Source organism: Pithys albifrons, chromosome 2, assembly GCF_047495875.1.
Source record: "Pithys albifrons albifrons isolate INPA30051 chromosome 2, PitAlb_v1, whole genome shotgun sequence".
NCBI classification, from domain to species: domain Eukaryota; kingdom Metazoa; phylum Chordata; class Aves; order Passeriformes; family Thamnophilidae; genus Pithys; species Pithys albifrons.
Window position 1 is genome coordinate 923,373 of NC_092459.1, and position 24,607 is coordinate 947,979.

The 24,607-nt window shown below is 42.8% G+C and overlaps 1 protein-coding gene across 13 annotated transcripts in view; it reads left to right on the forward strand.

Moving 5' to 3' along the window:
- PKHD1 (PKHD1 ciliary IPT domain containing fibrocystin/polyductin) overlaps window positions 1-24,607 on the forward strand; it is a 274,518-nt gene that overhangs the window by 153,717 nt on the left and 96,194 nt on the right. For all 13 annotated transcript variants that reach the window (XR_011697094.1, XM_071548173.1, XM_071548172.1 and 10 more), the window contains exons 48-52: window positions 2,738-2,915; window positions 3,557-3,752; window positions 12,547-12,612; window positions 13,919-14,038; window positions 23,515-23,652. Coding sequence is in view for 12 of the 13 variants with exons in the window: in XM_071548173.1 (XP_071404274.1) it covers window positions 2,738-2,915; window positions 3,557-3,752; window positions 12,547-12,612; window positions 13,919-14,038; window positions 23,515-23,652 (698 nt within the window). In the remaining variant the exon portion in view is untranslated. The remainder of the gene's footprint in view (window positions 1-2,737; window positions 2,916-3,556; window positions 3,753-12,546; window positions 12,613-13,918; window positions 14,039-23,514; window positions 23,653-24,607) is intronic.

Consider the following 24,607-nt stretch of genomic DNA (forward strand, 5'->3'; position numbering starts at 1 on the left):
TACTTCCATTTTGGTGCCTCTTTGGCAGGTAGGTGAAAGAAAGCAGCACACTGACATCCTTTCCAGGGGAATGTAGTCTCAGGCTTGCTGTTGCCCTGCACCAGTTAACTTGTACAATGAGCTGCAAGTTTTCCAGGTTCCCCCAAATTTTTGCTTTTGTGTGCTGTCTGTCTGTCAGGTGTAAGGTGGTGCTTGTAGGTGGCAGAACTTCAAGCAAGGTATTTAAAAGACAAGGACACAGCATTGCAGGTCAAGAAAATCCCAGAGATTTCAGGTCATAAGATATCTCCTGCTCTCTTCCCTTCCTGAGTCACGAACAAACTTCTTGGTGAAGGTCAGGAAGCCAGACTATCCTGGTAGGATACTGTATAAAATTTTCTTAGAAAAACTTTCTGGCATTAAAAAGTAGCATTTTTGAATCAAAAGTTCTCTAGCAAATGCTCTCTGTGCCTCCATCCTAAAGAGTGAGAAAAAAATAACTGAAAAATAAAATTGGTACTGTCTGAAGCAGTCAAAAGTCTATCCTGGCTTTGGAGTCCAGGGAGAAAGGATGTGATATGGAGGATTCCCTGTCCTGTCTCTGTCTGACTCAACACTGTGACTTATGCAAAGTGTTCAAAAAAAACATGTGACTGTGGCACTTGAGGACATGGTTTAGTGGTGGGCTTGGCAGTGCTGGGTCTTTCCCAACCTAATGATTATATGATTCTACACCTTGTCTGTTATGAGCAGGTACACAGGAAAAGATGTATTTTGCTAAACAGTAGCCATCTGGGAGTCAGCTGTCTGGTTTGAGATATTTATTTAGGGTCTTGGTACTGGTCTCCAACATAATTGGATTCACAGTTAATTCACTAGTTAGTGAATCCACATCCCCATTCACCAGCTAGTGAGTCTACATAGCTGATGTGGAATTATATGCTAACTTTCTGACAGATCAGACAGCTGTCTTGTATCCCTGCAGGATTGTCCCTTCCAGGCTTTCTTTGTCTTTTCTTGGAAGTCCTGAGGGTAGTCCCCTTATGAAAGTGATCATCAGACTATCTCATCAGACTTCCCCACCAATGAAAAGTAAAATGAGTAAAGAACAAGCCCACGAGGATTTATGTTGAGAGAGGATGTATCTGAGTCTCTGTCATTTGCTGTGGCACTGGACACCTTTGTAACTTAGTAAGGCAATTTCTGATGTGCAGGAGAGTTTAATGTGTGTTGTGCTTCTGTTGCTAGACATGTTTTCTTGAATACCTGTGCAGGTGCTGATAACTGTGGCAATAATGTGCTTGTTGTCATTTACTTGCTTAATTAGCAGCCTAATATCCTGGTCCTGTTAATGCCTATCAGAGGAGGTTTATTAGTAGTACAAAAGCTGTTTAAGCCTTATAAACTCCTTCCAGCCAGTTTCATTGGTCTGCCAATATCTTCTGGTTGAGTGATTCTTTGCTGATTCATGCTTCTCTCTGCCATTGCTGCTTCTCAGCTGAATGTTTCTGGGTAACCAGAAAGCCCTTTCCCAAAGTGACAAACACTAGAATAACAACGATTTAAGAAAATCCCCATAAAAATAAAAATAAATCACAGAACTGCTTTTAAAATAGAAAAGAAAAATATTTGCAAGGTCATTGCTATTGTAATATAGTATTGTCTCCAAAGCACTAAGGGGAAAAAATCCAAGCAAACCACGCAAATACAGAGGGGAAAAAAAATCCAACCAAAACCTGCAAATACAGTCAGGCAAGTTGCTGGATGACATGAGTTTTAGCAATGTCTGCCCTGGGTAAGTCAGTCATATCCAGTCTGGAAGGCTGGGAAATGGGCTGAGATATGTAGCTGTAGAGTAATACTCCAATTCTTGAGAAATATCATTTTAGGTGTGCTTAAAAGAGGAGATTTTTTAAGCTTAGTGTCAGCTCAAATGCCAAAACTGAGAAGAGTCTCCAGAGGCCTTAAATCTAAAGGGCTTATGGCCACTCATGATATCATTACTACTCTTGATCTGTTCAGTGAGGGTATTTTTCTCTGACTAGATTTGACAGAATTTAGGAGTGCAAAGTTCTAGTGAAAAGGGGTTTGAGTTCTCATTTGGATGCTCAGAACTGCAGCACTATAACCTCAAGCATTTTGTGAAGGGTTTCAGCCCCAGCTTCGTACTGAAGGCAAAGAGCAGATTTTTGAATGACATGAGAGTTTTGCACCTTCAGCCTCAATGAAACTTTTGGGCAGTCAAATGTGAGTGAGGAATCACAGAATGGTTTGGGTTTGAAGGGACCTTAAAGACTATCCAGTTCAACCCTTCTTGCTATGGGCAGGGGCACCTTCCACTAGACCAGGTTGTTCAACACCCCATTTAGCCTGGGATTGGACTAATCAAAAAACTGTATCACATTTGGTGAAGGTCCTAAAAGATGAACCTGAGGCACATGAGTCTGATAGATGGGGAAATCCTTTGGCAGTATAGGAGTTTGTACATGACTGTTGGCATTGCTCTGCTTTGCTCCTCTGTGCCTTTATTCCTCTAACCTCTGTCTCTGTCTCTTTCTCTTTCTTTTTTTTTTCATAGCTTTGAGGCAGAGATTGTTTCTTCTGGTATTTGTAAAGAACTGCACAAATTAAGTCACTTACTGAGAGGACCCGGCATAACTATTCTAATTCAAATAAAAATAAAACTGCAAGTGATGCAAAATTACAGAATTCAGGGTAAAAATGTTGCTTTTGGTTTCTTGTATTATTTTTCCTGCAGAAAAGAGGCTCCAGACATTCCCTATAATTTAACTGTGACTGACAGTAGCAATAAGACAATGACAGTCAATTATGTTCCTGACACTTTATCACACCCATATGGCTGGGTGGTTCTCCTTTTGGATAAAGAGACCTACACACTGACATTTGACAACCCTTTGGTCAGCAAACAGCTCCAGGTAACATGGGAATGTTTTATAATTTCAGATTTTTATCTGGAAGAGGTAATCACACTTTCATATTTTTGGGTGAGCAGAGAGAAGAAAAAAGTTGTTAAATGTGCTGAGAAAGTCTCCCTATATTTATGGGCTTAGATAAGATAACCCAGTCCCTGACGTTTTCAGGAGTAAATTGGAGCAGGAAGATCATGGAATCATAGAATGGGTTGGGTTGGAAGGGACATTAGAGATTGCTAAGTTCCAACTCTCCTTCCATGGCCAGGGAAACCTTCCACTAGACAGGTTGCTCCAAGCCTCATCCAACCTGGCCTTAAACACTTGATGATTTTGGATGTCTTAGGTGAAAGTTCAGTGTGGTGCTTTGGAATCACAAAGACTTTTAGTGCATTAACACATGTTGAAGCATGGTTTTCAGAAGACATTTTTCCTCTCCACCTTTCAAAGGTGATGGGAGGAGTTGATTTTTTCTGCATTTACCATCACCTTCTGCTTAATTTTACATCTCTCTTCATGTTTTCAACATGTATCACAAATAACTTGTTGCCTGTGAGGAGCACCACCTTCTTTACCCCTTTTTACTGCACTTCATTGAATTTTAACCCCAGACTCAGGTATGTTTATTTTGGTTGCCTCTTCTCTAGTATTCAGTGACATTTAGCAGCTTCCAGAGTGGGAATTACTTGCTGGTGGAACATCAGGATCTTCCTGCCCATCTTGAGGTCTTGGTGTCCTGTGGGACAAGGACTGGAAAGCCACTCCCATCCCTGCCTTCATATCGACAACACAGGAGCTGTGATTGGTATCTTGACAGCAGACTGGGGAAGTTGACCTATTTGGGTAAGTCAGTATGAGAATTGCAATGTCCATTATTGATCAAGAATGGTGGCAGAGCAGGTGCCTTTTTAATTTAAAGTCCAAATGTACACAAGGCCATCTTTGAATGACCTGTCAATAAGTGAAAGTTCCTCCAAAACATCAACCAAATAGGTAAATGAGCATCAGATCCATCCCTAACTGATCCATCCAGTGCCTGATCTGTCAAAAAAAAAGGAATGTGTCATAAATAGTGGGTGATGTGACATCAGTTTTATTTGAATTACATTTTTTTGAGGGGTAAAGGCATTAAATTCCACTAATGACCTCTGATGTCAGCTGGTCAGGTATCATTAACAAATCATGGGCAATCAAGCTAAGCTGAGCCCACTGAAGGCAATAGGATAACTGGGAGAGAATTTTTCCTAGAAGTAGAAAGTTCCAAAGACATCTAGACCTTTGCATTTGAGTATGTTGACTTTGTGCACTATGTCAGGAAGTCTGGTGGTCAGGTTTTCTTAAAGAAATTCAGATATTTTACTGATACTTATTCAGGTTTCATTTATTCTATTAAATTCTGGATATTTTCCACAATTTCCATTCTCAGAGAAATAATTTTATATGGGTTTAACCTCCATAAGTCAATGGCAAGGTAGTGATTGTTGTCATAATTAATAATAGTAAAACCAGGAATCACAAAAAAATATTGGTGTCTTCAAGAAGCACAGTTTATCCTTCATGACTGTCATACAGGGAAAGTAAAGATGATTTTCAAAGTAACAGGAAATTTTGTCACTCATTTAATCTGTTGGGTTTAATGAATTTCCCTTGAGTTGGCATCCAAATGGGTTTCTCATGTAGGGTCTGTTTAAGAATGAGTAACCAGAACATCCATTGGGATAGTGGAGAGGAAAACACAGCTGGAATGAGGGCAAGCAATCCACTGAGCTTGGTCTGGGAACAATGAAAATCATCCTGAGTACATTTCTGGAGAAAGGGCAAGCCCATGGCTTAACCTCAGTCTGAGGATCACACTGCCTGCATCCATCTCTGGTCCTGCAGCCAACTGCCATTGCACAGCTTGTGTCCACACAGCTTAGCATTTTAGTTCTCAATAAAGCCTGAGTCACCTAGGCTTAGAATTAGGAAAGATCCCTGTCCTGTACTAACTCCAGAACCATACTGGTTACCATCTGGGAGAGTATACTGGTCTGGGCCAGAGCTGTGCCAGGAACTTGGCCAGCAGTATAACCATAGAATCATAGAATCATAGAATGGATTGGGTTGGAAAAGACCTCCAAGATCATTGAGTCCAACCCTTGGTCCAACTCCAGTCCCTTTACCAGATCATGGCACTCAGCACCACGGCCAATCTGTGTTTAAAAACCTCCAGGGATGGTGAATCCACCCCCTCTCTGGGCAGCCCATTCCAATCCCTGAGCACTCTCTCTGGAAAGAATTTTTTTCTGATCTCCAACTTAAATTTCCCCTGGCAGAGCTTAAGCCCATCGTGCCCCCTTGTCCTATTGCTGAGTGCCTGGGAGAAGAGACCAACCCCCACCTGGCCAGAACTTCCCTTCAGGCAGTTCCAGACAGTGCTGAGTTTATTGGATCCAGATCCTAGTTCTGTGTCCTGGCCCTGTTTAAATACAGTACAGGTAGAGATTGACTACTATAAATTCAGCTGCTGAGTCTAAGCCTTGCCCAAGATCATGTCAAATATCTACTGAAAGGAGAAAAAAATTTATTATTTCAATTTGCTGTGTAAATTTGTTCATTCAAATATAAAAGTTGACGGCTCTTTAGTTTGCATATCCTGAATTGCACTATCAGACCAGCATGGGAAAGCTCAGAAGATGACATCTGTATCTTGGTCTCTGCTGTTGCAAATGGAGGAGATGACAGTCTTAGGAAGACTGGGATGAAAAAGTGATCTGGCCGGCATATGTCACTCTTGCATCATAGATCCTTTCTTGTCCTCCTCTCGCATTTCCTTCCTCTTGATTTTTATTATGTGAAGAGCTTGTTGTTGTTTCTCATTTTAATATAGAGAGAAACAATCATCCAAAGTGCACAAGGGGAAATTTATGAAAACACCTAACATGTATAATTCACGCTGTGAACATTTGCAGCGAGGACTTTTATAGGAGTGAGATCAATAATTCAGTGTCAGATACCTAATATCTATGCTGGTGGTGTAGGATGAAAGTCTGAAACAAAGTGAGCAGATTCCTGGCCCTGGTGTGCCATTTCATTTCCCTCCTAATCTCTGCTGTGCAGGCTGAGAGGGTGAAGATAATTAGCCAGCAGAGCAGACTCATGGCATGTGGTGGACTTTCCATCACTCAGGGTCTTTAGATGACACTTGGCCATCTTTTCAGAGAAATATGCTCCAGCTTTGCAAGAAGCTATTAGGAACCTCATGAGGCGAGGTTCATACTCTGTAGGAGGTCAGAGAAGGCTGCCACAATAGTCCCTTCTGGCCTTAAAAAGCCCACCAGTCCACTCACCAGCCCACGGAGGACAACACTTGAAGGTCTGGCCTTCAGAACATCTTCCTGCTTAACTCTGCAAACTGTTTTTTTGGGGTGTTTTTTAATATTTTATTTACATTTAACTATATGAAATAATTAGCCAACTAATTAATCCCATTTACAAGCTTTGTCGGATTCTTCAGCTGTCAGTCATGCCCGAGCCCGGGGCCGGCGTGGAGTCTTAGCTCCCTCCTTCATCAGCCTTGGTCTCCATGGCTACGGGCTGCATCTGCTGACACCCCACTCTCTATTTACTGCTTAATTAAGAATTTCACGCTCAGCCCTTATCTGCTGCTAAGAACAAGAACACACTGTTAAGAAACTCCAAATTTAGGCTGCTGCACAAGGAAAGCCTTTCTTGTTGTCCTGACTGCGTGGAGCCTCTTTAACTACCCTCTTGGCAACTGCGCTGCCACCCTTCAATCAAAAATCATTAAATGGGGCAGAGATAATGAGCATGTAGCATATCAAAAGGAGGATGTTTGCTCGGGCTAAGGAGGAAAAGCTGTAAGGGCCTATAAGCAGCCGCCACTTCAAAGGGAGAAGGGGCTGATAAAGAGTCATTTGTTCCTGTTTGACTTATGTAAAAGGTCTGGTATGTCGGAGCCCGTCTAGCAGACGCGGGTCCCCCCTCTCCGCGCTCGTGTGTCAGCGCTCGGGCAGCTGGGCGCAAACAGCAGCAGCCCAAGCATATAATCACTGGACTCCGCGCCCACAATGGGCACTTGTAGGGGGTGGCCGAGGGAGGGCCGGGGGACAATGGCAAGACAATTATTGCAGCTGCTCGGGAGGGCCATAATTCTTCCTGCCCCACGTCGGCGGCTCTCGCAGGGCGGAGGGGAGCGCTCCGGCGTATTAGTCATCCCTCGACTTTTGGGAGCACTTCGCCGTGCCGGTGGGGTTTCGACAGCTGCTGGTGTACCACCTCTTTGCAATAATTGTACATTCTGGCAGGGGTCAACTTACTTTTGACCCGCCGCTTTTGTGCCTGTCAGAAAGTCTTTTAGGGCAAACTGTGGGGAAGTGGCAGGGGTGCATTACATCCAAAATTAACGCCGGTAAATACGTATCAGATGCCAGCTCATTCACAAGCAGGCTCCTGAATTCACACAGCCTTTTACTCAGGCCTGCAGGGGGGAAAAAAGGGGAAGAAGGGGAGGGAAAACCCCGTGACTGAGAAGATATTGTCATTCAAACGAAGCGGGCAGCTGAATGGAACCACCTTGGCCTGCGGTTTGTGTTGGGCTCAGGCTTTCTGTGTGCCCTCTTCCATCCGACACTGCCTGGCGTCATGCAAGTGTTTGTTTATCTTTGGGGGAGGAAAAAAGGTCTGTCTAACACAAAAGGCAAGAAAATAGACCGTATGGAGGGGATTAAAGGAGTTAAGTTGCACTGAGGCTTGGAGTTTTGTAAATTAGGCTTGAGCACGGGAGAATGCAGGGGGTCCTGAATGGGGAGAAATAATTGCAATGGAGAATGTTTCTGTTACGTGGGTAATGATCCTATTAACAAAGGAGTCACTGCTACCTACGTGCGTGAAGCTCTGTTAACCAGTCTGCAAGTCCCTCTGAAAATCACCTTTTCAGAGTATTTTAAAGGATTTGGTACTGAAGGACAGATGACCCGATGTCCCTGCTGGATGCTGAGTGAAGGGGAGACAAGGAAGCTTGAGGGATCCTGTGTCAGTCATTTCTCCAGCATCAGCTTTGCACTGGCATGATTCAGCCCTCTGGCATCACCCTGATTTTCTCTGGGACGCTTGTCTTAAGAGGACCTTAAAGGTCACTGGTGGGCCCTGGACTGATGCAAGACTCTCCAAAACGCTGATGGGTTGTGGTTTGACCATGTTTTTGAGGAGAGTGAAACATGACATGACCATGCTGAATCAAAGAAGCCCATTTATTGTAGCGAGAATGGCAGAAAGAAACATCACACTGAGACCTCTGGGATATTTTTAGGAGAAATATCCTGTGTAAATTGCAATAATAACATCATGAGCTTTTTAAGTCTGTTACAAATTTCAGCATATGGTGCCACAGCATGGTCCTGCTCCTTGGCTAAGGTCTCTGGGCAATACTGGAACTGTCTAAACCCCAAAGGGATCTTGTTTCCTTCTTGTTCACTTTTGAAATGTTTAAACCATTTTCTTTTGGAATGAAACAGAGTTGACTTCCTTTATCTCCAGATTTCTCTTGGCTTCTTTTTTTTTTCCTAAAATTAAAGTGCTGGACACAAACATTATTGAAAACATCACTGAAAGGATTATCAAACTTTTTATTTACCCCAAATACATTTTTCAGTAGACACAACTTTCGTGGAGATGGGTCATCCTGCTGACTGTTCAAGCTATTCATGTGTGAGTTGTTAAGAGGGCCTGAGGCTCAACTTCCTATTACTGCTGTGTCAGAAGCAGGTTTACAGTTTCCATAGTTCTTAAAAAATAATTTGATTATACTTATTGTCTTTTCTGCATTCCTAAAGAATGATTTCACTTCCATTAGAGTCTGTGGGTTTCTGTAATTGCTTTGTATAGGAGGAAAAACAGCCCCTTAAGAATGTTTGTTTCTAATATTAAAATACAGAAGATAAATAAACACAGATATTTTCTCCAGTCTTATTGCTTGGGGGTAAAGGAGAATCCTGGGTGAAAGACCTAAAGAATGGAGTTAATTCTTTACAGGGGACTGGTTGTGCAGGGATGGGTCTTTTCTTCCAGCCAGATGAAACTCACTCCATATCAGTTGTTTCAAGGCCCAGTTAACCAAATGTGAGCTGCTCAGTGGCCTCCATTGACTGAAGTGTCTGTTCTTGGCAAAGAGATGACATTTGTAATCATAGAATCATTTAAGTTGTAAAGGACCTTCAAGATCATGGAGTCTGACCTTTGACCAATCACTGCCTTGTCAACCAGAGCTCTGTGCCATGTCCAGTTGTTTTTTGAGCAATTCCAGGGATGGTGCCTCCACCACCTCTCTCTGCACCCCCTCCAATGCTTCACCATCCTATCAGTGCAGAAATTCTTCCTGATGTCCAGCCTGAACATCCCCTGGCACAGCTTGAGACCATTTCCTCTTGTCTTGTTGCAAGTTGCTTGGGAGAAGAGGTCAATCCCCACCTGGCTACAAACTGCTGCCAGGTAGTTGTAAAGGCAATAAGGTCCCTCCTGAGGTCCCTTTTCTCCAGGCTAAACACCCCCAGCTCCCTCAGTTGCTCAATTTTTGCAGAGGACATACAGAGAAAAAACAGCCTTCTCCTGGTGGGTGAGCTGCAGTCCTTCTGGCAAGGAAGCAGAGAGACCAGAGAATGTAGCAGTTACAGAAATAAGCTGATGAAATGCCCTTATAATCCTGTCAGGGATGGTTTTTTGACTATGTGGTCCCTGCAGGAGGAATTTCATGCCTTCACCTCTGCCTCTGCAAATATTAATCTGCTGTAAGCAAGAGTCTGTGTGCATTAGCTCATGTGTGTAGATATAAATATATATATACACTCATATATACCACACACACACATATATACATACATATATATGTGTATATATATATACAATATTTTTTACATGTCTTTTCACTTCAGTCTCCTCATTATGCCATATTTCTGGGTATCTCCTGTAACAGCTCCTAGTAGAGAATGACAAAACACCCTCTCCCAGGTTCTCCAGTTTCCAGAGGTGTGTCTCGCTGTGTTGTTGATTGTGCTGTCTAAAAAGTTTTGATTTCCCAGTGATGGATGTTAGCCCAATTGATGTTAAATAGCATGGAGCTGCTTGTTATTTGTAAGTCAGGCTATTGGAGCCATTTATCCTCGTTTCAGCCCTTCCTAATATCCACAGGCAAAATTCCGAGTCACTGCAAAGCTGATAAAAGACTGAGTTGCTCCTCCTTCATGTTCAGTGAAGGAGCCCTGAACCAGGAGAAAGTTACCAGGAGTATCATCCAGAAGGCCTATATTTATGATTCACAGACCAAACATCCAGGAGGAGCTGTAATAAGGCAGAAAATTGATGAGCCTTATAAAGGTTTTATACAACTAAACCCTGGAGCCTTATAACCACATTTTGAGAAGAGTCCCCTTAATTCAATGTTTACTAATGACGTCCTTCATCTGTACTGCCTGTATCTCTTCCTGTCCTGTAAAAACCAGTGATAACAGACTTGGCAGGAGAACAAAACAACCAGCAAGACTATGCCACTGTAGTCTTGATTAATCCCAAGGCCTTTATGTTTCTTGATCAGTTTTTAGGAGTATTTGTGGGAAATGGCAACAAAACCTGACAGATTCACAAGCGTTGCACTTGGCATCCCATCAATATAAATAATTGTGCAAGTTACAAGGCTGGAGAATTCTGGGGACTGTTCTGATTCCGATTCCTGCACTCGTGGAGGGTATAAATGACATATAATGGTTTGAATTTTTATTCTCTGGGGTGGAATGACACTTCAAACAGATGAAAATTTTATTGTTGCCCTGACTCTGGGGAGGATTGTACTGAGTTAAGTCCAAAGAACTTTCTTCTTCATTGTGTAAGGAGATTGCACCCCTTTATGAGGTCTGTATGCCATATTGATCATAATTCATGTCTTCCCAGGATTTAATTAGAATAGCTTTTCCCTGAACACTACAAACATCCTTAGTTAGATGATTTTGCCCACAAAAGTAAGATAAGCCCCCCGAAGAAATCTGATAAAAATTATTTAGCCAAAACAGGACAGTGTCAGGGCTTGATTCTCTCACTTTTCCTAAGGCTGCTGCATCAGCTTTGACTCCTGGCTTGCCCTGTATAAATGAGAAAGACCAGCACAACTGTCAAAGTGCACAGAGATGTGTTGTCTGAAAGACAACTGAGCTGTGTTAAAGGCTCTGAATTAGTGTCTTCATGTAATTTTTTCACCTCAAAGTTTCACCTTGTGGCCACTCAAGACATGATGCTGATTATTATGAGCTCTGTGTGATGATTTGGGGCAGATTGGCTTGACTGATATATGGATCAGATCCCAGCTACCTTTGGGAGAGAAGGTGTCACTGAAGAACAGGGCTGAGGCACCTGATTACTAATTAATCAGACATGAGAAAAACCTCATGGAATCAGTTTCTATTTAATTATGGAAGCCTCATTTGGTGTAGGAGCATATGCTACTAACTCAATCGAGTGCTTTCAACTAACATCAAATAGTAATTATCAGAAAGAATCAAGTTTTTTGATTATTCATACTAATTTATTGAACACTTAAAATTAATGAACCTCAGTTATTTTAAATTTGCTCAGTTGCACTGGGAAAAAAGGAGGGAGGTAGGGAAGGATGGGGTTTGCAATTTAAAAGTACAGAGACTTGTTTAAAGATAAAATAAGTAAATTACAATATGGCATGAAGTCCCATCGGAGGGTTGATGCACTCATAGAGAAGTTCCTGGAGTGTTCTGGAACTGAGGGAAGTTCTGACAATGGCTTCATTGATCCAATTCTTCTACCCCCAAAAAAGTCTTGCAACAACATTTTAGGGTCACCATAAGGGGTTGGGCAGAGGACAGGAGATTTATTTGTTTGTCAGAGTGTTTCTATTTTAACCTCTGGTTGTTCCAGTCTGGTGACTGAAAGGAAGTGCCTTTGTGTGCCACTGGAGTTGAAGAGGAGGTGGGATTTTAGCTGGATCTGAAGCAGCTTTCTCCTGCTCCTCTTTGATTTGCATTATCCTGGCCCTTCTCCTGCTGACAATACATGGGCACAAAGGTTACAACTGTGATAATTGCTTCTGACCTCTTTTCACAGCACAGAACACAGGCTCCCTGTCTCCAGTCTATAAAGTCTGACTAATTAAAGCATCTCTTTCAGATACCAGATTTTGGGTGCACAAAAAATCAAAACCAAACTCCAAAACAAAAGCTGTAATTCGCTGTTTGAGCCAGTTAATACATTATGCATTCAGTGGTGTGATATTGCTTGTGTTGGTGCAACTGCTGTGGATTTATAGTGGGATAAATGAGATTCCAGTTCCAGCCTGGAGTTTCTGATTGTTGAATGTTTTCTTTTAGCTCTTTCTAATGAGTTGTCTTGAGACCCTCTCTATCTGTAAATTAAAATGTGTTTGTTTAATCCCTTCTCAAAGCACAGAAGAAAAAAGGAGAAAAAATGCTTAGAAAACATGTGTAGTTGCTCTGAAAAAATGTTTTTGTAAGAATGGTGTAATGATGTCAGGAATTCATGTGTAGCAATTAAGTTACTGTGGTTTTGTTGTCTGTTCATTTGTCAGGCCTTGCTGTAACTCCCTAAAATTCTCTGTGTTCAGTCACAGGAGCTGACTTAATTCAGGTCACACTAAAAGAAAAGGAAAGAGTGGCTTTACCTACCCCAGGTGGGTGACAGTGGGTGTCAGGTGGGACTCACATAATTTCTTTTTTTATTGGTTTCTCAGGAATAAATTGCTATTTTTCCCTTCAATATTGTGCACATCTATCAACCCAACAGAGGTTCTTGGTATTCATTTAAGCATTTCATTGAGCCATATCCACCATTGCTCAATATAAATGTGTGATTCCACAGTATAAAAGACTATAAACCTCTGCTAAGAAATATCATGGCAGATCAGAAAGGTCATGGAGAATGTAAGATTGCAGAGTATTTTAGTGCTCCATAGTCTGACATTACTGTCGAGTTTCATGTTGAATCAAACAGAAAAATACACCAAAGACAAGGGAAACCTCCAAATTTTGGCATTAATTAAATAGCTGCCTTGCTGTGTATTAATGATTTTTCCTATGAGTTTAGAGACACTTTTGCAGAGTATTTCCCTCAGAACAAACAAGTGATGGAAAGGCAGTCCCAGCCTCAAGGAACTCCTTAAAGATTTAATTTTTCTGTGTTTCCTGTGCTGGCAGTGGATGTTTTTTCCACTCCAAGATGTTACTGAGCTGGGTGTCACCCCCAACACTTAGGCATGAGCTTACTCCTGTGTTTTCAATACCCAATTAAGCTGATTTCTTTCAATACTCAAGAAAATAATACCAGAGTTCCCTCTACAGTGGTAGGACAGAAGTAGGTGCTTGTAGAGGCCTCCAGAGGGAGGCCCTGTCTGCGTTAGTTGAGGACTTACTAAACTTAGTGGGCAGGATTTCCCCTTGAGGACTTTCCTTCCTCTCTTGATGGAAGAACCAACTTAGAGGCAATTAATCTCTGAAGCTTGTCTCGTTAGCTTTCTAAAATACAAGTGAAAGTCAAGCACCTGCAATTTTTAAACTTCATTTATACCAATATTTTCCTGATGCTAAGGCTCAGGTATTTCCTTTTGGATTTAACTGAAAAAGAAATCTTTGGGGTATGAGCAGGAGTTACCATGTGTCTTGGTCATGATTCTTTTCCAAGGCAGGTCTTAGTCACCCCTTGGAATGGGGAGTCTGCTTTTCTAAGTAATAAAAAGCTTAGAAGAGTTGATCACTCATTTTTTAAAATCTTTCATGCTTTGGGAAAATATGGAAATTCCCATACCCTAGGAATTCAATCAAGCAGCTTTCTTTAAGCACAGAAGATAACAAAGAGCAGTTAATGTTCCTTCATCAGTGACAGGAGGGTGATAATGTCACAGGTGCTTGATTAGCAAAGAATTGGTAATTCATCCTGCCACTGAAAATGAGAGTTCTGTCTTTGCATTTCCTGTTTTGTAGATCCTTCTGGTGCTGTCTCGAAGTGGTCACACCCTGAGACATGGAAGGATGTGGGAAAAGGCTGGGGTGGATCCAACTGCAGCATCCCAGGCCCTGGGGAAGATGTCATCATCCTGCCTAGTAAGTAAGGAGGGAAAGGTGCTTAGTTCCTGCAGAGGTGCTGGGCTCTCTCTACATTTGGAACCACATTTGTGTTGCAATGTGGGCTCCTTGGCACTAGTGCCACTTGAGTGTGTTCAGGACACCACATTTGGTCCTTGTCACATGGAAATCTTGACTACAGTATAAAAATGCAAGATTTGGAAGAGGATAAGGATTCTTTTGCATTTACATATGCATAAACACATTTAGTCACACTGACATTCAGACTGAAATATATGCATGGACCTTATTTCAGGAGGTGAGAATTTGCAAGACCCAGAACCACAGGTCACAAAGAGCTCATCTCTTGACCCACCTGGCTGTGTTTTGTGCAGAAATCATATTTTACAGTTCCACAATTGCACCAACTTCTGTTTTATTTCCCTGTTGCAATTCCCACTATCAGTGATAATCTCTCAAACCATTTGCCGTGGATGCCTTCAAGACATTTTAGCTCATGTCTGTATTTCAACCCAAATCTAAACTTGAGTTGCAATTAAATCCCAGCCCAGCTTACATTGCTGCATGACAGCTGAATTCTGGTGAATATATTATGCAATTTGCAATGAAATCTGTAGAAAACACTTGTGATAACACTTGTGATGAGAGCTGACCCTGCTCTGATGAGGAAGTTGGAGTAGATGAGGCCCTGAGGTTCCTTCCAGACATAACTATAGTATGATCCTATTCATATTGGGTGTTATGTACCTGACATGTTCTAGGACCTGGTGCTGGCTCCTCCTCATTTGTTTGAAACCACAGCTCCACTTCTAGAAATGGGGATAACGCTGCTCCATGTCTATTCCTTTTCACCTCTTTTTGGTGTGTGGCCTTTGTGGAAAGAAGTGTTTGGATTGGTATTTCTGCCTGGAGCCTCAGTCATGGTTAGGGCTTCTGTAAACTGCGTCATTAAAAAAATTATTTTTATATATATATATATATATTTATATTTATATTTATATTTATATTTATATTTATTTATTTATATTTATATTTATATATTTATATATGTGTATATATATGTGTGTATATATATTTATATATATGTATATATATGTATATATATATTTATGTATATATATATGTGTGTATATATATGTGTGTGTATATATATATATATATTTTCAGGTTACAGTAAGAATTATGATCAATGAATGAATTATATTCAATGAATACTTACTTTAAATTTTCTGGTAAATGTGAAAAAAATCAAGCAACCAAAACCACACTCTACTTTTTGAAGTAATGCCTTTATTCACTTTTGGGGGAAAGTCACACTGAACTGAAGAGTAGATAATTTGTATTTTCTGAATAAATCCATTTTTCCAGTAAATAAAAGCACAATGTGGGTTTTTTCCTGTTCTACCATCTCACCAGCTGTAACACATAACTGTGGTTAAGTGTTAGTTCAATGATGGCTTTATATAGAGCTCCAGACAGCTCAGTTCTTACTCCATTTTTATATCTGACCCCTTTTGAAGCATTAAAGAGTAGGACGTTTCACATGTGCTTTGCTCTCTTTGGGATCCTCTTGCCATGGTTGGATATTCCACACAAATTTTAGCATATTTTGTCCTTCAAAGCTCCTCAAGAACAAGGCCAGAGACTACACCAGAACATCTGTCTCTACCTCTTGTATATCACATTATATCCAGCTCACCAATATCAGCCCATGATTGTCAAAAGACCAGAATGTTTCAGTCTTCAAAATCATGTGTCAGATGCAGATATGAAGAGACCCAGAGGTTGTTTACATCAGATCAGGAGGGAGGAAGCTGGATGCTGAGGCTGTGAGGATCCTGTGGTGCATTGCAAACTCACCTGTTAAAACTCTGTGTTTCCTGCAAAGGTGAGGTGCAGGAGCGTGTCCAGAGAAGGGCAACAGAGCTGGTGAAAGGTCTGGAGCACCAGGAATGGCTGAGGGAGCTGGTGGGGGCTCAGCCTGGAGAAAAGGAGGTGCAGTGGGGACCTTCTGGCTCTCTCCAACTCCCTGAGAGAAGGGTTGAGCCAGGTGGGAATCAGGCTCTGCTCTCAGGGAACAGGTGACAGGACAAGAGGAAAAAGCCTCAAGTTGCACCAGGGGAGGTTTAGATTGGCCATTAGGAAAAATATCTTCACTGAAAAGGTTGTACAGCCCTGGCACAGCTGCCCAGGGCAGTGGAGGAGTCTACATTCCTGAAGGGATTTAAAACCCATGTGGATGTGGCACTAGAGGACATGGGTTAGAGGTGGCCTTGGCTGTGCTCAGTTAACAATTAGGGTTAGTGACCTTAGAGGTCTTTTCACAGGTAAACAATTCCACAATCCTCTCATAAAATACTTATTTTATCTGCCATGGGATACTGACCGTGGCCTTTGTCATGCACCACAAGACCCTTCTTGGCTAAGCTGTGCCTGGAGCATTGCACATTGCTGCCCCCAGCCCAGCCCAACAGATCTAGTTCTAGGACTGGAGACAACACTGCTGCATCAGCACAGTTGTGCACCAGAACTAATTAGCTCTCCTGAGAGACAAAGCTCATTAGCTCAGGCCTGGCACTGTGCAGCATGACTGAACAGCTTTTGGGGTCAAAGCTAACATCTCACAAAGTTAGAGCAGTTCTGGTTTGGTCAGTTTAACTGGGGCATGGCTGCACTGTGATGTGGCGTGTGGTACAGGGATTCTCTCTAACATACTGGTGGCTACTGGTTGAGAGGCAGCAGGGTAAGGATTAGGCTATTACATGTAATCTGTGTTTTACCATGGGCAGGAAAGGAATTGAAGGGCCAGGACAATAAAATTAGTCCAAAACCAGAATGTAAGTTGGTGCCTGAGCAGCAGGATGAGACCTTTGGAGATCCCGGTTCTAAATCACCTGCTCAGTACAGGGTGCTCCAGAGTCTTCAATAAAACTGTCTCTGCTCTTCAGAGGGGCTTTACTGGAAAAAAACCAAACCCAACATGACAAAATATGTAATGGATTAAAAGGAAAGAGGCAAATGCTAAGTGAAAATGCACTGCCTGCTAGGACTGGTGGAAAGCCCCACTCTGAGAATCATCATCCTCCTGTCAGTGATAGGCATGAGGCTGTGTTGGTGGAGTTTGGGTGAGATATTAGGAAGAGGTTCTTCCCCCAGAGGGTGATTGGTCTCTGGAACAGGATCCTCAGGGCAGTGGTCACAGCCCCAAGGTTGGCAAGAGAGATTTGGACAATGCTCTCAGGCACATGGTTGGATTGATGGGGTGTCCTGTGCAGGGCCAGAAGTTGGACTGATGATCCTTGTGGGTCATGAACACAAACACAAGCTTTCTATCATACCATCTACTTTGGGAGAGAACTGCTCTGTTGTGTTGCTGCCCCTTCTGATCATCCTCCCTCTATTTTACATCTGCTCTCCCTTCTCATTCTTACTGCCTTGTATGTGTTGTGGCACTTATTGGCACTAGAGCCAAGAGTGCAGGCTCTTAAATTGGAGTCATGGTCCTCACCAGTGTGATAAGGGCACTGGATTTTTTGCTCAAAGACTTTTAAACTGCAGTTAGGCAAGATGAATTTTCTGTCCATTTCTAACACTTTGCTTTGCTGCCATAAGTGTTTGAGATTTCAGTTTAAAGAAAGTCAACTTCTTGCTTGGATCCAAAATCTACAACGAAATCAACAATTTTAAAGTTATGTTTAACTGTAGCATTTTATGGATTTTTCCCTTACCATTCCTAGAGTTTACTGAAGAACTAGGGCACTGCCTAAATTGAGCTAATAAAGGCTTAATTTTTTTTATTTAACAAAATAAACAAAACTGCATCTTTAGAGCAGCCTCATGAGCTGGGATCTGATGGGTCCCTTCCAACTTGGCGTATTCCATGATTCTATCATTTTAAAAAGGTAGGAAATACCTCTATTAGCAAAACACATGTGTTAGAAACCAAGTTTTGGTATTGTTTCTTGGTGTCTGACCTAGGGAATGCTATATGGAGAGCTTGGAAATTGAGATGATGTACCGAGGTATTCTTTTTTTGCCCTGTTTTGAAAACATTGGTGAGGCTTCAGGTTTTCAGAGACTTCCTAGTACAAGGATGGGTCCCTCATGTTAGAGTGGCTTTTAGTGTTGGTGTGTTACAAGTCTCTTCAGTGTCTGGCTCCCCAGTAGATATGAGTTTCTTCCAGCCTGATCTGGAACTCCTTAGCTCAGCCTGCCCGTACTTGTGCTTTTATCTCTGGAGGTTCATCCTCCAGAGCCACAGCCATCCCACAAGGACCTCTCACAGGCATCAGGCTTGGGCAGTCACACCACCTTGGAAAACAAGCTGGAGGAGTTTAGTCATGCTATTCCAGCAGCCAGCAGTGGCATTAGCTCCTCAAAGCCCTTGGATTTTCAGGGCTTTGGTTTATGGTTTTCAGTGTGACACACTCCTGATGCAGTGTGCTCTGGGTGCGAGGAGAATGTGTTATAATTCCAAGCAAAGGAATGTTGTTTTGAAGGCTATTGATATGATATCATGTACCCTCTGGCAATTTCTATCTCCTTTTTTTTTTTTTCCTCCAGTGGTGGAATTCACTCTGTTCTTCATTTTCTGATTTTGATTTTCTTTGAAGTTTTCTGTTTGAAGACATGAATGCTGGAGTACTGTATCTCATATAATAGCTCTCTGTTGTGCCTGATTTCCATTCAATGGCATGCTATGGTGTTTTATACAGCAATGCAGTTGATCAAAGCCATTTTGTGTCATTACTGGAGTCATTAGTGACTTCTCAGTATTGTATGTCTGAACATTAAAACCCTGGCATACCTGTGAGCTTTCTGTCTGAAGAAAATATATGTACAATGAAACGTAGCCCCGTTTTCAGGCTCAGACTGTGGTTTGCTGAAGTGGCTGCTTGCTGTTATAACAATATCTTCATGGGGGAAAACCAGCTCTGATTTGTCTTTCTCTGAAGGTAAATCTCTTGAGCTCAGTGACCTAAAGTTTATTATTTTAACTGCTGAGTCATCATCTCCCCCTGCTAGATAAATGAGTGTATTCTGTAAGGACCATATAAGGAAGATGTATTTGAATTGTTTGCTTTTCTCCTCAAGTGTGGAAGGACTTTTTTTCCCCTCAAAGGAATGTTCTGGTCTTTTTAAAGAGCATCATTTCACCATCTGAGGACTTCACACCCCAAGCATCACACCCCAGAGTGTTGTCTTTTTAAACTGATGTAACTATACCTTTGGGCAGTCCCGTGGTGTAATGGTGAGCACTCTGGAGGTGTAATGGTGAGCACTCTGGACTCTGATCACAAGGTCGTGAGTTCGAGTCTCAGTGGAGACCGTACTGGGCAGTTAAAGCCTCCCTGCCATCCCATCCCGTCAGATCTCGGATGCTCAGCAGGGTCAGCCCCGGTTAGTACTGGGTGCTGTGACAGTCCCGAGTGCTGTGACAGTCCCGAGGACTTCACTGTCACTGTCCGAGCTCTCTCAGCCATGGCAGATGGACCTTGGGACAGCCCCGGTTAGTACCGGGTGCTGTGACAGTCCTGAGGACTTCACTGTCACTGTCTGAGCTCACTCGGCCATGGCAGATGGACCTTGGGACAGCCCCGGTTAGTACCGGGTGCTGGAGGTTCTAGTCCTGAGGACTTCACTGTCACTGTCCAAGCTCGCTCGGCCATGGCAGATGGACCTTGGGACAGCCCCGGTTAGTACCGAGTGCTGTGACAGTCCTGAGGACTTCACTGGCACTGTCCAAGCTCTCTCAGCCATGGCAGATGGACCTTGGGACAGCCCCGGTTAGTACCGGGTGCTGTGACAGTCCTGAGGACTTCACTGTCACTGTCCAAGCTCGCTTGGCCATGGCAGATGGACCTTGGGACAGCCCCGGTTAGTACCGGGTGCTGTGACAGTCCTGAGGACTTCACTGGCACTGTCCAAGCTCGCTCGGCCGTGGCAGATGAACCTCAGGACTGAAACGGTGGGGCCAGTTCTGCGCAGGCTGAGCCTCACCTAAAATCCACTGCGCAGGCTGGAAGGGCACGTGGGGACAGCCCTGCCCAAATCTGCGCTCACAAAGTTCAGCCATACATACATATACATACAACTATACGTTTGCAGAGATATCTCTGAATGGGGGAGTTTCTCACTCCCACGTTTCAAGGCTCACACGTGATGCCACAGTTACAGAGCAGTCAGCATTTCCTTTATAAAACCTTTTTTAGAAAGATGTGCAACTCAGCAAAAATATCTGTTCTAGACTGAAATGTGACATATAAATGGCATGCCTGGGAGCACTGCTTCTTTTCCTTGTAAAAATGTTTCAGCCTGTGTTTGATGAATATACTTATGGCCTTTGTCAACTGCGGCTTTTTGCCACATTCTTGAGCTGTGATTTCACAACTAGACTCTCCCCTTCTGCCTGAGATATCATTCTAACAACATCTCCCCCGTTATTCTCCTCTCTGTTTCATATCCTCACATACTGTGCCTTCCCTTCACAACTCTGCAGGGCATGGGACTCTACCTGTCCTGTAAAGAGATTATAGACAGGAGTTCCTTCATGCCTGTGAAAACATATTAAGTATGAACAGTGTAAGATTTAGGGGGAAAAAAATTGCTCTTGCTCCCTAGAGACTTATTACAACTGAATGCTGTGAAAATTTTGCATGCTTGAAAGATGCTTTAGCCTAAGGATGCAGGGAATTTGTTTTGGGATGAGGGGTTCAGAATAGCCCCCGGTGGATGCAGTACTTGGAGCAGTCCTTGAAAATAGAGATCCTGGGCTTTCATGGTCTCCCTTGCTGAAGTCCAGAGAGAAAGAATAAAAAAAAAGGGGCAAAAAGAAGAGTTGGGATTATTGGGTTATAGGGATAAAGCAGGGACATGTATGTAGGAGACAAACCAACCTATAAGCAGAGACAGGACTGCAGACCCAAAACCAGAACCTGAAACAGAAATTTCCTTTCCCTGAAACCGTGAAAGTTCAGGGCTGCAAAACCAAGGAGCCAAAAAACTGGTAAATTATATTATTAAAGGCAGTCCATTCTTTCAATCCACTTCTGAGTGTACTTAGTGTAGGTTTTCATAGAGTCATAGTGATTATGTTTCCTGCAAACAGGGCTTGGAAGTGTTCTTAAATCTTTGTGCTAAATGGTTTGAATCAGGCCCTAAGTGGATGTTCTGGGGAAGGGACTTTTCCTGTGCTACCTGTTGTGTGGCCATTTTTGTCTTCATCCAAAGCAGTTGTTAATGGCTACAGGCAGTAGAGAAACTGAAGTAGCTGATCCACTTCCCAAGATACTGCTCCTTATCTTCAACACCAAAATGGTTTCAAATAGCCCATTCTCACCACGAAGTCAAAATCTACTGGAAAAAACCATTTATTTCTGAATTTCTTCAGATTTATATATCTATGCCTCACAATAAATGCACATGAGATCAGTCAAAGGCACAGAAAATCACTGAGTATGGGAGGATCAGCTGTTTTTATGTTGAAGGTTTTTGTTTTCTGCAAGATATTTCTATGAAAGTCAATTAGATCATGTCATTAAACCTCTTGCTAAGGAAATACCTTGCTTTTCCTTCTTCCAGGAGCAGCCACTGACTCAGAGATGCTCAACACACCTGGAAACTGTTACTGTTGTCAGTAAGGAAAGGGTATAGAAACCACAATTTCAGGGCCTGAGCTGTTTTCCAGCTCAATCAACTGAAAAGTTTTTAGTGTCCTCAAAGACAATTAGATGGGCCCTAAGGGTGGAATTCACCTCTGTGCACTGGGCTGCCTCTGAATGATGCACCATTCACATCCTTCCTCATGTCCTACTTGGAAAGCTTAAGAGGCATTTATAAGGTTCCCAGGCTCCAGACTTGCAGCTTTCTGAAGCAGCAGTGACGTTGTTATTGGACTCAAACCACAACAGTCCCCAGTCTGTTCTGCTTTCTAAGACTATCCTCTTTGTTATCTCCTTAAGGATCTGAGGGAATGGTACTTCCCCTGGTCACTGGTAACTGATTCATTAGAGGGGAATGTGTAATTCTTTGAATATAGAGTGGGAGAACTCATGGTGGACCTGGTGATGGGTTGATGCTTGAACTCCATGGTCTTACAGACCTTTCCCAACCTTAATGATTCCATGATTCTATGAACTCTGCCTTCCTGCAGACTTTGTTGGTGTAAGCAAAGCTTTTCTCTTGGGTGGTGAGGGAGAGGTGGGCTTTTATACAGAACACTTGAGGGAGCAAAGCCAAGCTGCAGAGAGAGAAAAGCAGTGTCAGAGTGTGTTTGGAGGTAGGTTATGGTGTGTGGTTATAGCTTGTCACCGTGCTCTTGACAAGGAAGGGCCTTGCACACTCTTTATGCCATGAAGCACCTACTTGATGCTGCTGGATTTTTTCACTTCTATCAATCCTAGAATCCCAGAATGGTTTGGCTTCAAAGAGACATTAAGGTCATCTAGTTTCAACCCTCCTGCCATAGGCAGGGACACCTTCCACTAGACCAGGTTGCTCAGAGACCCATTCAACTCAGCCATGGACTCTTCAAAGGATGGGGCATTTTGTTCTTCTTGGTCTCTTCAAGACAACTGTATTGTCCCCTGCAATGCCATGAGGGAAAAATGCTGTCTGGACACAACTTAGTCCTGGTTCATTGCACTGGGTAGTCAAGTCTTACTTTCATAATCAGAGACAGATTTGCCTGGTGAGACACAAATGTGTCTTTATCTTGCTGCCCTCCACATGCATTTTTAAAGTTCAAGCAACATTGGATGAGACTTAAATATGCAACGATGTCATTGTAAATAAGATTATATATTTATTGGCAATATTACAGTCACCCATTGGAGCCTCAGCTGTAGGTGAACCTCTGGTTGTGGATGCTGCACAAACCCACAAGCCATGCTCTGGTAGCTCTAATCAGCCTGGTCTGATCTATTCAGAGGAGGCCACAAAGATGATTAGGGGGATGGAGCACCTCTGCTAAGAGAAAAGGCTGGGAGAATTGGGATTATTCAACCTGGAAAAGAGACAGCTTAGGGGTGACCTAATAGTAGCCTTCCAGAAGGGAGTGTACAGGAAAGATTGAGAGAGACTATTTACAAGAGTCTGGAGTGACAGGAGAAGGGGAAATGGCTTCAAACTTAAAGAGAGTAGGTTTAGATGAGATATTGGAAAGAAATTTTTCCCTGTTAAGGTGGTGCAGAATTGGAACAGGTTCCCCAGTGAAGTTGTGTCTGCCCCATCCCTGGAAGTGTTCAAGGCCAGACTGGATGAAGCTCTAACCAGCCTGGTCCGCTGGGAGGTGTCCCTGTGCACAGCAGAGAGGCTTTGTACTACATGGTCTTTAAGGTCTCTTCCAATCAGGCCATTCAATGATTCTATGAAAGCCAATCTAAATAAAACAAAACTGAAGCCAAGCTGACATTCTTCACCACCATGCCACACTTTTTGGCAAGTACTTTAGTAGGCTGCCATTGACCTTAACAACCCTCTGCTTTGTTTTTCAGACCAGACCATCCTGGTGGATATGGCTCTTCCACCTCTGAGAGGACTCTACATCCTGGGGACCCTCGAGTTTCCCAGCAATTCCAGCAATGTCCTGAGTGCAGCCTGTGTCCTGGTGCTCGGAGGTGCCCTGAGAGTGGGTAAGGGAACAGCTGTTTTTCTGGATGCCTGGGGTTTATTTATACCCTTAATAGGGAAAAAAAAGTGTTAATAAAGGCTGTATAGTGTTGTTATAAAAATGCTGTCCAACCTCATGCCCAGTAGATATCTGAATATCTGCAATGTGGACAACCCAGAACCCTGTTAAGCATGATGATTATCCCCTGGAGCTAATTACCTTTTCATTTAATAGCAACACATTACAAATGCTGCAATCTTCACCTCATTCCCAGTTTCACTGTGGCAGAGATTTTATCTGATATGTGTAGAAGTGCTCCCTACTTCCTGTGGGATTGCTTTATGGGACAGTAATTCCTCAGGGCAGGATCCACCCTGGTGTTCAGACAGTGCCTGGTGTCTGTGGGCATTAGTAGGACACTTTTTGTGAGCAGTGTTTAAACAGGGTCATGGAGACTTCCCAGAATGCCTGGAAATCCCACTGTGGCATGAAACAACTGGATTCAGCACATTTGTCCCTCTCATGCCTCTGTGCAGATGAGCACCAGGACCCCAGGAAGGTACCACTCTGCCCCTACTTCTTGTGGTTTCAGAGTCCCCAAAGTCACTGGAGGTGTTTCACATTATTTGCAGTGGACAGGATTGGTGTTTTTCCATTCAGAAGTAATTGCTCACATCATTCCCCTTAAATATCAAGGTTCCTACAGCCAGGCATTATATTTACTTACAGGAATCCTTAGGATGCTGGGATCACATTGTTGATCATTACTTGACCTTTCTCAAGATTGGTTTCCTGAACTTTAAGAAGAGAATTTGTGTGTGTAATCACCTCCTGAGGAAGTCTGCTCCAATATTTGTTTGTTGTTAATCTCAAGGGACTGTTTAGTTAATACAGTACTGGCCAAAAAAGTTATTTTGCCGTCTCGTGCTTTTCTTTGTTAAAAAGAGGTTGGAAAGCTTAATCTGTGAGGTTGAAAT